This window comes from Eptesicus fuscus, chromosome 6 (genome assembly GCF_027574615.1).
Source record: "Eptesicus fuscus isolate TK198812 chromosome 6, DD_ASM_mEF_20220401, whole genome shotgun sequence".
Lineage (NCBI taxonomy): Eukaryota > Metazoa > Chordata > Mammalia > Chiroptera > Vespertilionidae > Eptesicus > Eptesicus fuscus.
Window position 1 is genome coordinate 50942169 of NC_072478.1, and position 13755 is coordinate 50955923.

The 13755-nt window shown below is 31.0% G+C and overlaps 1 protein-coding gene across 4 annotated transcripts in view; it reads left to right on the forward strand.

Moving 5' to 3' along the window:
* The window catches only part of FBXW7 (F-box and WD repeat domain containing 7), a 179786-nt gene that overhangs the window by 141512 nt on the left and 24519 nt on the right, over window positions 1-13755 (forward strand). For 3 of the 4 annotated variants that reach the window (XM_028151728.2, XM_054717687.1, XM_008144063.3), the window contains one exon: window positions 11420-11502. In XM_028151728.2, coding sequence (XP_028007529.1) covers window positions 11420-11502 — 83 coding nt within the window. Of the gene's footprint in view, window positions 1-8765; window positions 9027-11419; window positions 11503-13755 lie in introns of those variants that run through there. The other variant, XM_008144067.3, reaches the window with a different exon arrangement.

Genomic DNA, 13755 nt, shown 5'->3' on the forward strand with positions numbered 1-13755 from the left:
TTTTAAACATTTGGAGTCCTCCAGTATTTATATACAAATATTTTTTAAATTATGTACTAAAATATTAAAGTACATTTTAGTAAAGAAAATGAACTTAAAAATAAATTTTTTATTACAATAGTTTTGCTAAGCTTATCAAAGTGCTCCTAACTATTAGGCTCATAGTCACTGGAAATATAACACTACTATAGATCAAATATCTTTTCAAATTAATAGTTACTTTGAAAATATTTCCGTGACAAGCAAAATTATGACAAACCCTACCTTGACCCACATATTTCCAGCAATTTCTTTGTATTCAGATTTTACTTCCTCAGTCTTCACAGTCCTTTGGAATGTCCTGAAAAGGTAGGGGGATCATGTAAACATTATGCTATTCATATAATTCTTGATTCTTTTGACACAAGGAATGCAGTTTGTTAAATTATATATACAGTAATTGCTTTAAAATGTAAATTGATGCTTCTAAAATGAATATTTCTAATCCTTTTTTAATGTATTGGGGGCATGACTACTAGGTTCTTCCCTACTCACTTGACAGCTACATCAAACTCTTGAATACTTAAAGAGCAGACATGCTACTCTAAAATAAGTAAAGAATTGATTTAAAAAATCACTGTGATGTACACTTTCTAAGCAAGTGTGATTCATACTTCTTAGGAGCCCAACACCAATATGGAATAGCTGCTTAATAAATGTTATTGAAGAAGTGAAATTAGTTCATGTCCACAAACTTTTGATTCACACCTAAAATTTTTAAATACTGTTTAAAGTAATCCTTTCTCATTTGGAATTCTTTTAGTATGTATGTAAGGTGCTTGAGATGAGAAGAGATGTTATATTTTTTTAAATGCATTACGTTTGAACCTACTAGTAAGATACTTATAATTGGACATAATTATCAAATTCAGCAAGCCAAATAATAGAAGTTTGTGGAGTTGAGAATAACATGTATTTTAGATTAAGAGGATCCTGGATGACAACAAGCTAGTGAGAGTGAACCTAAGAGTTGTACCTGAGGCTGTATTAAACTTTAATTGAAGGCTTTTTCCAACCTTGAGATTCTGTGATTATGTTCTGGATTCCTTTATGGTCATAGAGAATCGTTTGAAAAAGTGTACCATAGGTAAAATCCTTTCACCTCCAATACAGGGTAAACATGTCTTTCACTATCATAGATATTTGCTAAAATATGCCTGGAAGATGCATTGACAGCCTCCAGAGATCTGAGCCCAACCTCTCTCTTTTTCAAAAAGAGTAAATTATCAAGTGGAATGATAAAATCAGAACTTAGAAAGTTAAAGAGCAAAGAATTAGAGATATGATCTGGTAGAATTGAGTTACTAGATAGAAACAGTTTAGAACAGTGCTTGGCATATGTTTTAGATTAAGTATTAACCTGCTATTCCAATTCTCTTCCTTTTCCAAGTTTAGGAATCTTTTGAGATAGGTGCTGAGATTGAGAGTAGTATGAGGTGACAAATGGTGAAGGAAATTGAAGAGTAATTGCTACATGAAAGAGTTGAAAAGAGTTTACTAGTAAATCCAGTTATGTATTCTTTTCTCTGTATCTCTAATTTCAGCAAGTGAGAATTTTTTTGTGAGTGGTCTTCAATTTTATATACATTTTTGAAAATATAAAAATAATATAACATATATATTGTGTTAAAATACTCCTGTTCTAGAAATCCTCTCATGATACCACAGTGTATTTAGAATTAAGTCCAGGCTCTGGACCATGGCTTTCAAGATCCTACATGATTTGTACTATTTTCCCATATTCAAGAGTACAACCTGCTTGTGAGTTTGATTTCTAATATGAATGCCTCTTGAAACAGAAGGACCCCTTATTAGTCAGTGTTTAAATAAAAAGTCAACAGTGTTCACACCCACACAGTAAAGTTCTCCTTGTACAGAGAGACACATATGAGCCCTAAAATGGAAGAATGAGTCAGGGCAGGAAGTACTTTTAAAGAAACTATTACTTGTAAGTTAAAGAATATTCTAAGTATAATATTAAATGTTTGAATTTAGAGACACAGAGCTAAATAGGTTATCCCTGAATGAGCCTTCTAAGACTAAGGACTGCTAGAAGCCTTGTAGCTGTGGTTAATCCTTCAAGTTAATGGTTGTGGCATTTCCACATATATCATAGGTTCACAGTCTCCTTTATCTTCAACATCTACCAAATATTTGTCTTAAATTTAGAAGCAAGACCATGTCTTTTATAAAATCTTTGAGACTATTTAAATTATTTCCCCATTTTCCAACCTCTTACACTACCCAGTTTGTCACTTGATATCTAGTCAAATACTGTTCTCAATTAGTTTCTTGTCTCGCTATTAGGATTTTAAGAATCTTGGGGGAGGAGGGTTGTTGTAATGCTTTTATTTGTCCTCAGTAGCATTTTGCAGTTATTAGGATGTAGTAGGTGATTATTTCTTATTTTATTGCTTTCTTTTAACCTAAATCTGTTTCTGTCACCTTTTCCCCAATCATTATGTCTTTGCCTCAGATTTCCCACGTATAGTGGAAGCATAGTTGTACAGTATGGACCTAGATAATCATTCCATGAACTGAATAATCAATATTTAGTCATAGTTCATATATTTAATTTTTTTTTTTTTTTTTTGCAAAATATAACAACACTTTTTTCTTCTTTAGAAATGTCTAATTCTTTTTGGATCAACTTTTACCATCACATATCTAATGGAAATCAGTTAAAAGTCATGAACTTGGGGCCAGAGTCTCAGGTTTTAATACAGCTGCATAATCCTGAGCCAGACACTTAATTCCCTACCTCACCTTTCTCACCTATTAATAACTGTTATTATTTTATAGAGTATTTATAGGATATCTGTTGGGCATCTACCGTGTACTCACAGGGACTCTGTGGATTAGGTTGGTAAGGTAGATTTTTACAAAACTCATAAAGATCAAGTAACCCCTGATAGGTTACACTCTAATAATGGCAAAACTGGTTTTAAACTCAGGTTGCTCTGATTCCCAAGCTCACGTTCATTTCACAAACAAAGGGAAATTAGATAAGATGATGTTCAAGATCCCTTCTGGTTCTAAATTCTATGATTTTCTTCTATTAATGTTTTTCTGTTGATTCAGGTGATACAGTTGTTTTTGTTTTTTTTTACTTGTCTAGCTCTTTTCTCAAAACTTCCTGATCATGACTAATAGCTGATTTAAAAAAATTAAATAGTCTTTGAAATGAAAGGTTAATTCTAAAATATAAGAATGATATGCCACACCTATAGAAAATTTTTCTCAAGTCAGGTAAATGTATTTGAACATCACAAATAGCAGTAAATATGGAATTAGATTTAAAAAGTAGAAGAGTGAACAGGGTTCTAGGCCTTACATTAAGGAAATATTGATTTCATTCTTTCTGCATATTAATTAAGTTCTTTCCTGGTTTATATTTGCTATTTTAATTTTCTTAAGGTCAACCTTATTGTTTATAGTTGCCCATGATATTTTTCTTACTTTACTAAAGAGGTCACTATAAAAATTTTATAATACAATTTTGAAAGGAAAATTTTGGATACAAATTCAAGATACTTACTGGTAGTTTACCGTATTTTCCGGCGTATAAGATTTTCCTGGGTTATAAAGTCATTTTATACGCGGGAAAATACGGTAATAGTAAATAGGCTTTTCGCCCAAGTCTCTCTCATGAATAGAGTGTCAGGTACCGGTATTTTGGGTTTGAAGCATGAGATTTAAAAATGAATTGCTTTCTAGATAAAGTCCAGACTGACCTACTAACTTGGCTAAATTATTGCAGAATTGCAGGCATTGCCTGTCTAAAGTAGTCTAAAGAATATTTTGATACATGTATTAAGTCCCTCTGACAACTCTGTATAACAATATAAATTTCAGAAAACAAGCAAGGAAAATGAACGTACTCAATTGTATTCTTCTGTGGCTGTGATAAATAGAACTCTTAACTTCTATTATGTGTCAAACTCAAGTGTGAATATTAATATATTGGTGGATATATACATTGGTGCTTATGTTTATCAGATCACAAATTTGGCCCATTCTGAAGGGATGGAAAAATGCTTCTATTGCTTGAATTAATGTTACAATTTGTGTTAAACCTTCAGATGCTGCATTTTTTTGTAAAAGGAGTTATAGATACCTTAAAACTTAAGAAAAAATAAAATTTGTACCATTTCTACAATTATAGTTATTGTAAAGGAATTTTAAAAGCACTATGAGCCATGAAATTCTGACTTGCGTTTTGCTTTTCTGAGGTTAGCATTTTGTTATATTATTTGCTTGTATTATTATAAACATTCCTCCTCCCCCAAACAAATTTATGTTAAACAAAAGTTAAATTAGATATTTATACTAGTTAGTGTTTGGATTATTTTTCTAATGCAGTAATATTTCAATATTTGTTTACTTGGATGGTGATTTCAAACAAAATCTGGCTCACTTTGTTCATTTTACCTATTATCAAAAAATGTTTAGAGCCGATTTCAATGTGAGTCCTAAGAGTCATATGTGTGTATGTTTATGTGTGTGTGTGTATTGCCTATTGTGTCTTAAATTCACCATAAATTCAGTAGAGGAAGAAAATTTTTTCTTAATTATATACTTTCCTGTGCCTGACACATAATAGGTGTTAAATAAGTGCTTAATGAATGACTATAGCTTATTGATCAATACTGCCTCCCACTTGCATTAGAGGAAATATAGATGCGGGGCATATATACTATTTTAATTGATAATACCAGTGATAAGATAAGATTATTAACTTGCCGGTGTCAGTCATGAACCTGTTAATAAGAAGTTGCATCCCAGAAAGTTAATGACATTGCGTTAGTGAGATTTTAAAAAGTTTTTCAGCCTCAACATGCTTGGCATTCCTTTCTTTGATGTTGAAATATTGAACTGTCTCTAATCTAAATTCTATGCTCAGGGCAAGACATCTAACTGAAGTAGGTGGTTTTCCTGGTGTAATATCAGACTAAAGAATGTTTTCATGATAATAGTAAAGAAAAGTCACTGACATAAGAATATAAATACATTCTTCTACTATTAAAAGTGTTAGCAAGGCAATGCAAAGAGAACCAATAGTGTTTATCGTATCAATTAATAGATAAACTTTAAGTATAATATACCATATTTAGAAAAATGTTTATGTGGCTGATTTTTCAAAAGTGTTAATTATATTTATGTATCATTTTCTACTATATTTTAAAGTAATACGTAAGCTTTCAAGGAGTAGATAATAGGGGAGAAAGATGTATAAAAAGAATGACAATGAGATGATAAGTGCAATTATAGAAGAATATATTTTCATCAAAATAATGAATTCTGGGAGTCAAAGTGAAGAGGAGAACTCTCTTAATTACTCCTTCTATTGATACCATGTGTAAAAATACATACTTCTCTGAAGATACAAAACTTTTACTGTTTGTTTTTCTCACTATTTGTTTGTAGATTAGTTTTGTTTTTGCCTGTAATCACAACTTGCTCTTATAAAACTTGTTGCCTAACCAGTTGTTCAGAAAACCATTTCTCTTGTATTAGCTCACAGGTTAGTTATTCTATACTCATTTTTTCCCCAGAGGCTTAGACGCTGGGCAGTATGTCTTCATATAATTGTGCATTTTTTTAAATTAAGTTATTGCTCTCATCTATTCTTGTACACCCAGCTCATTAGAGTTGTGATGTGCTGAGCATTGGGTCTAAGTTATCTGATAGGCTATATTCTAGGACCTCATTGTTAGTCATTCCCCTTGTTAATAGATTTTCAATAAGATTTATAAGTTGTTAGTCACCACAAGAAATAATTTTTATAGAAAGGGAAAGGTGTTGCTTAGCTGAAATTACATGAAGATTTAGTATATTGCAGTGAAAATATATTTAATACATTGAGATTAATTCTGAAATTTTGGATGACAAATAGGCATTTTCTTAGCTATCATGGTTGACTAGCTAACCTTTTCACGAACTTACTAGTTAACATTCTGACATAAAGCATAAAATACTTCCTTTTTTTGCAAACTTAACATAGATATAGGCTTGTCTCAGTTCTAAAATGTTTCTATCTCACAGGTATAAAACAGATAGACAAAGTCTTTTTCAATCATACTACTAAAAAATTTAAATTTCTGCATCACGTTTTAAACATCTGTATTTTAGCCAAGACTTCCAGAAATAGGAATGTGAGAATGATTTCATTTGTTGTGTTCATATGTAGATTAGGATGAAAATAGTATAATAGATCACAATTTTCATTAACAATATCTCAGAGAATATTGAAAATCATTCATTTTTATTCTATTAACTTGAAATCTAGTTAGAGACTTGGTTGACTAGCTTTGCTTGGCAGATTTTTTCTTCACAGTTCAAATTAACATGGTGAACAAGATATTATGGAAAGTTATTTAAATACTTAGGAAAATAAAGTCTTCATGAGTATTATACATTCTCACTTAGAGGATAAGCTAATTAAAAACATTACTAAGTGAGAATCATGGTAGATAGGAATTCTCATGGTAGTGAGAATTGGGGGGTAGTAGAAAGTCTTCTCAATGTATATTTTATATATCTTCTTGATTTTTAAACCTTGTAAATATTTTGCCTATTCAAAAATGAAACATGAATATACTTACCTACATATAAACATACATTTGTGAGGATCAGGTTTCCTGTAACTTCATAGGAACCATGTAACCCCAAGATCATTCTTTGTATATTCTTTGAATATACAAAAATTAATATATATTTGTTGTTCTTTAAATAGCTTAGGTTTTAAGACAGTGTCCCTGGTTTATTAAAGTTGGTCTGTGTCTTCAGCCGGTTAGACTTAATTTGAAAAGGATTGTGCAACTAGAAATAGGCAAAGATTTCAATTGAAGTCAAGGTATAAACTATGACTGGTAGGTAGTCCATTTATTCTCTGACAAGTTAGGTACCACTGATTTTAGAGGTATTCATTTTATAATTAGTTTCTTCAGATAGCCCAGAAGGGGTTAGAGGAAAGAGGAAGGTCAACTTTTCTTTCTTTTTTTTTAATCCTGAGTTCTCTGAGACTTCTAATAAAAGAAATGGCTTATGGGTCCATTCCTAACGGTTGGATTTTCTTTTTCTTAGAGTAGGGAATTTCTTTTTTAAAGGAACTTTCCTTTGAAGTAAGCTAATTTTTTATTTAGGAAACTAACTTCTTCTGGATACACATGTGTATTGTGTCTGAAGATAGGGATTAATTTAAGAGCTGAGAGTAGAAGATTTTTTAAAAAGATAATAGACTATAGAATACAATTTCCAAGAGGAGATCCTAGATGTAGGTTTTTATAAAATTTTAGATTATTTCATTTATGTTACAAAGTAAAAGACATTACACAACTTAATATCTTAGTTATAAAGGTAAACATTTATTTTTTAAATTATGATAATACTTTATACAGTATTTAGAATTATTTCCTAGCAAAAATCATTTATTACCATATCAGAGAATATTAAAATGTAATAAGTCTAAATAGTATTTCCTTTTTCTGAAGAATTTCTAAATACTTAAATAACTACAGGCACACAGTTTACTTGTAATAAAGAATGTTAATGGGGAGGGTAGGAGTTAATTAACTAGACCCTTAATAATGGGCCTTTCTAGTCCAAGGAATCTTATAATTGCCTCTGAAGCTAGTTGTGTAGCAAGTCACAAGATGAAATATCTAGATTTGTGTAGTAGTTATTTTAAGAAAAAGGTTGACTTCAGGCAAACTTTGGTACCTTTATTATGTAAAATGCCTTTTTAATGATAAGCGATACGTATTGTCAAAATAATTTTGGAGATAGAGGTTCAGTGCCTCCTATTTACATAAGATTAAATTAACAATAAGGCTAAGACTCTGCAATGAGCACAGTTTTTACTCCCTTTGGAGAAATTAACCTTTAGGCAAACTTTATACACGTAGTAGTAGTAGTAGTAGTAGTAGTAGTAGTAGTAGTTTGTTAATCTTAAAAATATATTCCTATAATTACTAAGGATTATTGAAGTGTGTGGTAATTTTCTTGAAAACTGAAATGAATGAATTGGAAAAGCATAGTGGATATTTTCATTAAATCTTAATATAAGAAGTTATACAGGTTGAAAAACAACTTAGTGCATATTTTCTGTAAATGTTATATATTCCAGACTGGCTTACTTTATTGTAAATCCCCCAAAGGATATTTAATATCCCTCTCTTAGGGATTGCCCATTTTGTACCATTCAGCTACTTGCAAAATCTGGTCAGTCTGTGCCAGGACTGCAATAGGATAAGTTAGTGAAAATAGCCTGTTTGGCTTCTGTTGGGAAGACCTGATGAAAATATGTTCCATTTTCAAAATGTTTCTGAAAGGACTTATTTGTGGAAACGATGCTTGCCATTTCAAACTCTTGAAAAAGGCAGGTTTTACAAAATACAAAAATGATCTCCTGAAAGTTTGAAAGGGTGGAGGGGGCTGCCGTGTGGGGGCGGTCTCATTTGCTGCCCACATCCTCCCTCTGTTCAGTGCCTTGTGTGCTCACGGGTTCCCTGGAGCGGATCACCATATAATTGATGTGCAGTCTGCATTGCTGAATCCTGGACTGCACCATTCTGTGTTCAAGGGAAGATGTAATCTGATCCCTCTGCTGCTGAGGGAGGAATCTGTTCAGTCAAGGCTTTGACAGGGCATAGTCTCCTCCAATAATCTTCTCGGTTCTCTCTCATTATTCCCTCGAGTTCTCCTCAGTCAAGCTGCATGTATGTATGTGTGTCCCGAGGAGCGGTTTGATACTGAGCTGCATTTGCCTTTACTGTGGAGTTTTGTTGCCGGTTCTGCACCCTAATCTTCCTTTTCTGACGTGCCCGAGCATGTCCACATTAGAATCTGTGACATACCTACCTGAAAAAGGTTTATATTGTCAGAGACTGCCAAGCAGCCGGACACACGGGGGCACAGAATCACTGAAGGGGAAAAATACAGAAAACATGGGTTTCTACGGCACGCTAAAAATGATTTTTTACAAAGTAAGTAATCTGTTTTCTTCCTGTGTTGTATGAGTGTGTGTATGTGTGTGTGTGTGTATGTGTGTGAATGTGTGTCTGCCTGAGAAGGAAAATCTGTATCATCAGAGATGGCTGCAGTATCCTCTAATTTTGGTGGGTGGCTGGATGTCTGGTAGTCTGTTTTATATTGTGAATGTAAGCAAATAAGGAAAAGACGTGAGCTGTAAAAAAGCTTTAAAATGAAAAGAAAATGGATATTGGAATCTGAGAATTTTGCACTAAAAACATATTCAGACTTTAGAAATGTGGCTCCGTTAAATGCTGACCTGGAAATACTCTACCCTTAGTTGGCTTTTAGTGAACCTTTTGCCTTTAATTTTCCACACCTTAGATCTATATATTTTTTTTCTTTTTTCTTTAGTTGACTCTTTTAAAGTGCAGAATTGCTAGGATATTGGGGATTTGTATTTAAAGAGATCATATTTACTTTCTGTATCCCTTAAAAATTGCAGAATTAATTTTTGGTTCTAAACTCGGTATTTTTCAGTAAACAATATAATATTTAAAAGACTTCTATAGTCATACAAGAACTGCTTTATTTTATAAAATATTCTAAAGATAAAAGCCATTTCTCAGTGGCTCCCTTGATATGTATATTGGCCATTTTTATTAATTGAAGGTTTTCTAAGATGGAAATAAAGTTTGCTTTTAGTGGCAAATGGCATTTGCACCAATGTATTTACAAGATATCTAGGGAAGTTCTGAAAGCCAGTATTCCAAACTTAATTAGAATTCATATCAAAGTTTTTCATAATAATTTTAAAAATAAGAATCTGTGGAAGTTATTTAAAAAGAACACACTAGAATTTTGAAGTAAAATGTACTTACTGACCTTCCTGATGGATGGATACATTTGGGTGTATGTGTACGTGTCTATAATTTATATCCATGCAAACACGTGACTACCTATATATTAAATCCTTTATACTTATTTTTTATTTTTATTAAAATTAGTTGGAGAAAGAAAATAATGGTTTTTGAGAGGAAGCACATTAAAACAATGTAATGAGTACAGAAAGTTCTAAAGGGTTGAAATGAGACCGCTTCCATTTATTTCAAGCCAGTATTTCATGAACTAAGGTATACATTGTAGATGAGCTTATACTCTCACCTCTAGCCCCTAATATTGTAAGATTGTTCCTGTGTTTTGCAAGACTTTCTTCATGATGATAAAAACATAGTCTTTATTATTCAGAGTGTGGTTCAGAGAGATTTTTAGAGTCATGTTGGTCCTCTTTAGTATTTACGGTGTAGCATATGTGTTATGATGTCCCCACGTGAGGCAATAGGTAAGAAAATAAGGCTGCTGCAAAGCAAGGGTTTTCACCTTATTATGCAAGTAAGAGCTAGCTATCGCTCTGGGGTTTTTCTCCTTGTAATTTTCAGTAATATAGTAATTAATTAGGAGACACACATCTGAGAGGGGTTGTTGAAATACAAAAAGTTGAATCCTATCACATCTTATTTCCTGGTTTTATGATATATGTATAGTTTGATTACCTAAGTTAACCGATAGTGAAATATAAAAAATAAATATTTCAGTATTGACAAAATGCAGTTTTGAATACATTTACAGTATTACATAAATATAGCATAATGAAATACGTTAAAGCTATAATTGTTGGATATACCTTACAAAGATGGGTAACTCATTCTTTTTAAGTCTTTTTGTTGTTGCTTTTCAAATTAAAATGTTTGTCTTGAGTATCTGTCCATAGAACTATATTCTGTATGAATATCAATTGATGGCTTTTCCCCACCTTTATTATAAGATCTCCAGATTTCTCTTATTATGGACTTACTTTTTTGCTGTCCTCATTGCCCATATTCATTGCTTTATGTCTTATTATTACTTTTCAAGATCTTTTTATTTGCCTTGCTCTCTTTACCTTTTATAATATGTGTTTTAAATGTAGTTACTGTTACTTTCATTTTGAATTTTGTTTATCTTTCTTAAAATATGTTTTTAAAAGAAAATGAATATCAGTAAGAAAGGCATGCTAAATATTGTTCTTTTCTGTGTGTATTAACATGACATTTTCCTCTATGTTGGTTCTTAAACCGGAAAACATGAAAGGTATGTTGCTCTTAAGGAATATATATAATGGATATCTATTTTTAAATCCTCATACACTGTTCTCTGGACAAAATATTAGGTGGAAAATTCACTTTTCCAGTCTGGTAAAGAGTAGAAAAAAGTAGAACTAAAGAAGAAACTGTGAAACATTTATGTTCTATAATATTTAACTATTCCTAATTAACATTTTAGGCATATGAACATTTAAGATACTTATTAAAATTTGTTAGTTGGACCGGTGATTAAAAAAAAAAATCTTATTTGTTTTACCTTATAGATGAAAAGAAAGTTGGACCATGGTTCTGAGGTCCGCTCGTTTTCTTTGGGAAAGAAACCATGCAAAGTCTCAGAATATCCAAGGTAATATTAAGTATAATAATTGAATCTCTCATGATTCTCATGTTTCTTTAAAGAGTTGATGATTGTAAAAGCATTTCTTTCCATTTGTTCTCATAAAATGTCACTCGTATTGTTGACTGTCTAATACATTTTGAGATCATTGAAAATTGGGAAATACCTTATTTTAAATAAGGAGAAAAATGTTTACCACGATAGCTTTATATTTTTTACAAATACATTGAAGTAAGACACAAGCAGAAGTTCTCTTGTCAACAAAATTTTTAAATCACAATTTTTCAGGAATTCGAAAAAGTATACCCATAAATATGAGCAAATGTATCTTGTTACTATAGCAACAACTGTTCTAGGGAGTATATTTATATATGCAAAATAGAAGATACATTTATTAGCAGTGAAATAAGCCTCACAATTACTAACTAAATCATATTTCACGAAATTACTGTGTTAGAAATCCCCTTTTATTTGCTTGGTAGGTCTTGTGTTTTTAACACATACATTTCTACACCAGTAGAATAGTTTCCATAACAACTAAATACAATTGTAGTCTTGTTTCCTGCACCATTCCATCATTTTTGGATTTTGCATCAGTATAAAACTTCCCACTCTCACGCTAATTAGGCTAAGTTAAGCACAATATCTATTACCCAGCCAATTAAAAATGGCTTTGGATGTCACTTGGAGTGTGGTATTTTAAAATTTAAATGACAAAAGTATCTTAAAAACTTTTTTGGTCTTTTTTTTCTTCATAATTGTCAGTTCTTCAGATAACTGAAAGTTAGCTATAGAAACCATAAGAACTCATGATGGTGACATTACTTTTTCCCTAAATATTTTTATTTAGAGTTGTTTTTATTCTATAAGCTGCAGTAAAATTAACTTTGCCTCAGACATAAGTTTTTGTGATTGAACATTGTTAACAGATTGCATTTTCTTTTTTTTCAGAGAAAACAGCTTATATTTTTATTTAATTCAGTTGTGGAATATATTTCTTTCAAAAGCTTCTTTGTGAAATCTAGAAATGATAATAATTAGAATAGTTTTATATACAAAAAATGCAAGGATGATACAGAAAAGAAAAATAAAGCTCTCTCTTAGTTATTCAGGAAATGCTTTTAGTATCATTTTCTCATGTTAACTGTCCCCTTCCCTTTACTTAACCCTTTGCCTTTTGACAATTTGACTGTGTTTTGGTATTTCCACCAGAGGGTGTGGAGTGATGTAGAGATAAGTGAAACTACTCACTTCATTTTTGCTTTTTCCTTCTAGTCTTGATAAAGTATTTCTCGGATGAGAAAGTTGAGAGTAATGTTAAAAATGTGCTATTTAAAAAAAATGTATATTCCAGATAATCATATAATTTTTGACCTTTTATTAATATGGCTGATACCAGGGCAAAGGTATTAAATTGTTCAGTTATTTTTAAGGCAGCTTATAAATGAACGCTGACTTTTTACTGCAGAACACATTTTAGTTAAATTTGTCTTTAGTTGTTTATTTTTATATTGAGAAAGCACTTGAAAAGGTGAGAGTTTTATTTTTAGCCTTTTAACTTATAATATTATTAAAGCAAACCAAACAGTATACCCTATCTTTTTGGAAATGTCAGTATATATTTGATATTTTTAAAATTTTTGACAGATTTTCTAGTAATAAGATGAAAAAAATTTCCATCATTTTTATTAGAAAATATAAGTTATAATCACTATTTAAAAATTGTTTCATTTCAGAGAAGAAAATAGAGCATATCTGTGAAATTTGGTAGAAGAAAAAAATAGATTTAATTGTTGAATGTTAGAAATTGTCATAGATGTATAATGTTAAAAGATTTAAAGGTGGTAGATTTTTCTGTAAAATCTGGTGACTGAGATACATTTTTTTAAAAAAAAATGAGATATGCTGGCTGGAAAAGCATTGGGGAGAGATGTTTTATTAGTAATTTAACAGAGCTTGATATTCAACTATTAGGGTACAATATGTATGTTCTTTGGATTTAAAACACTATTATTATAGTTCAATAAATTGAAGATTTATTGTACAAATGTAACTACTTAACTAAATCTTTCTTCTTTTTTTAACTATCTCTAAGAGATGTTTAGTATTTACCATGAGTTTAAATAATTTAGTTATTGAAACTAGAAAGTAAAGTTTAATATATTAATAACAATTATCACTATATTTTTTCTAATTAGTCATTTTTAGGAGAGTTGGACAACTTTGGAGATTGATAATCTAGTCTTAACTCCTCATTTTACT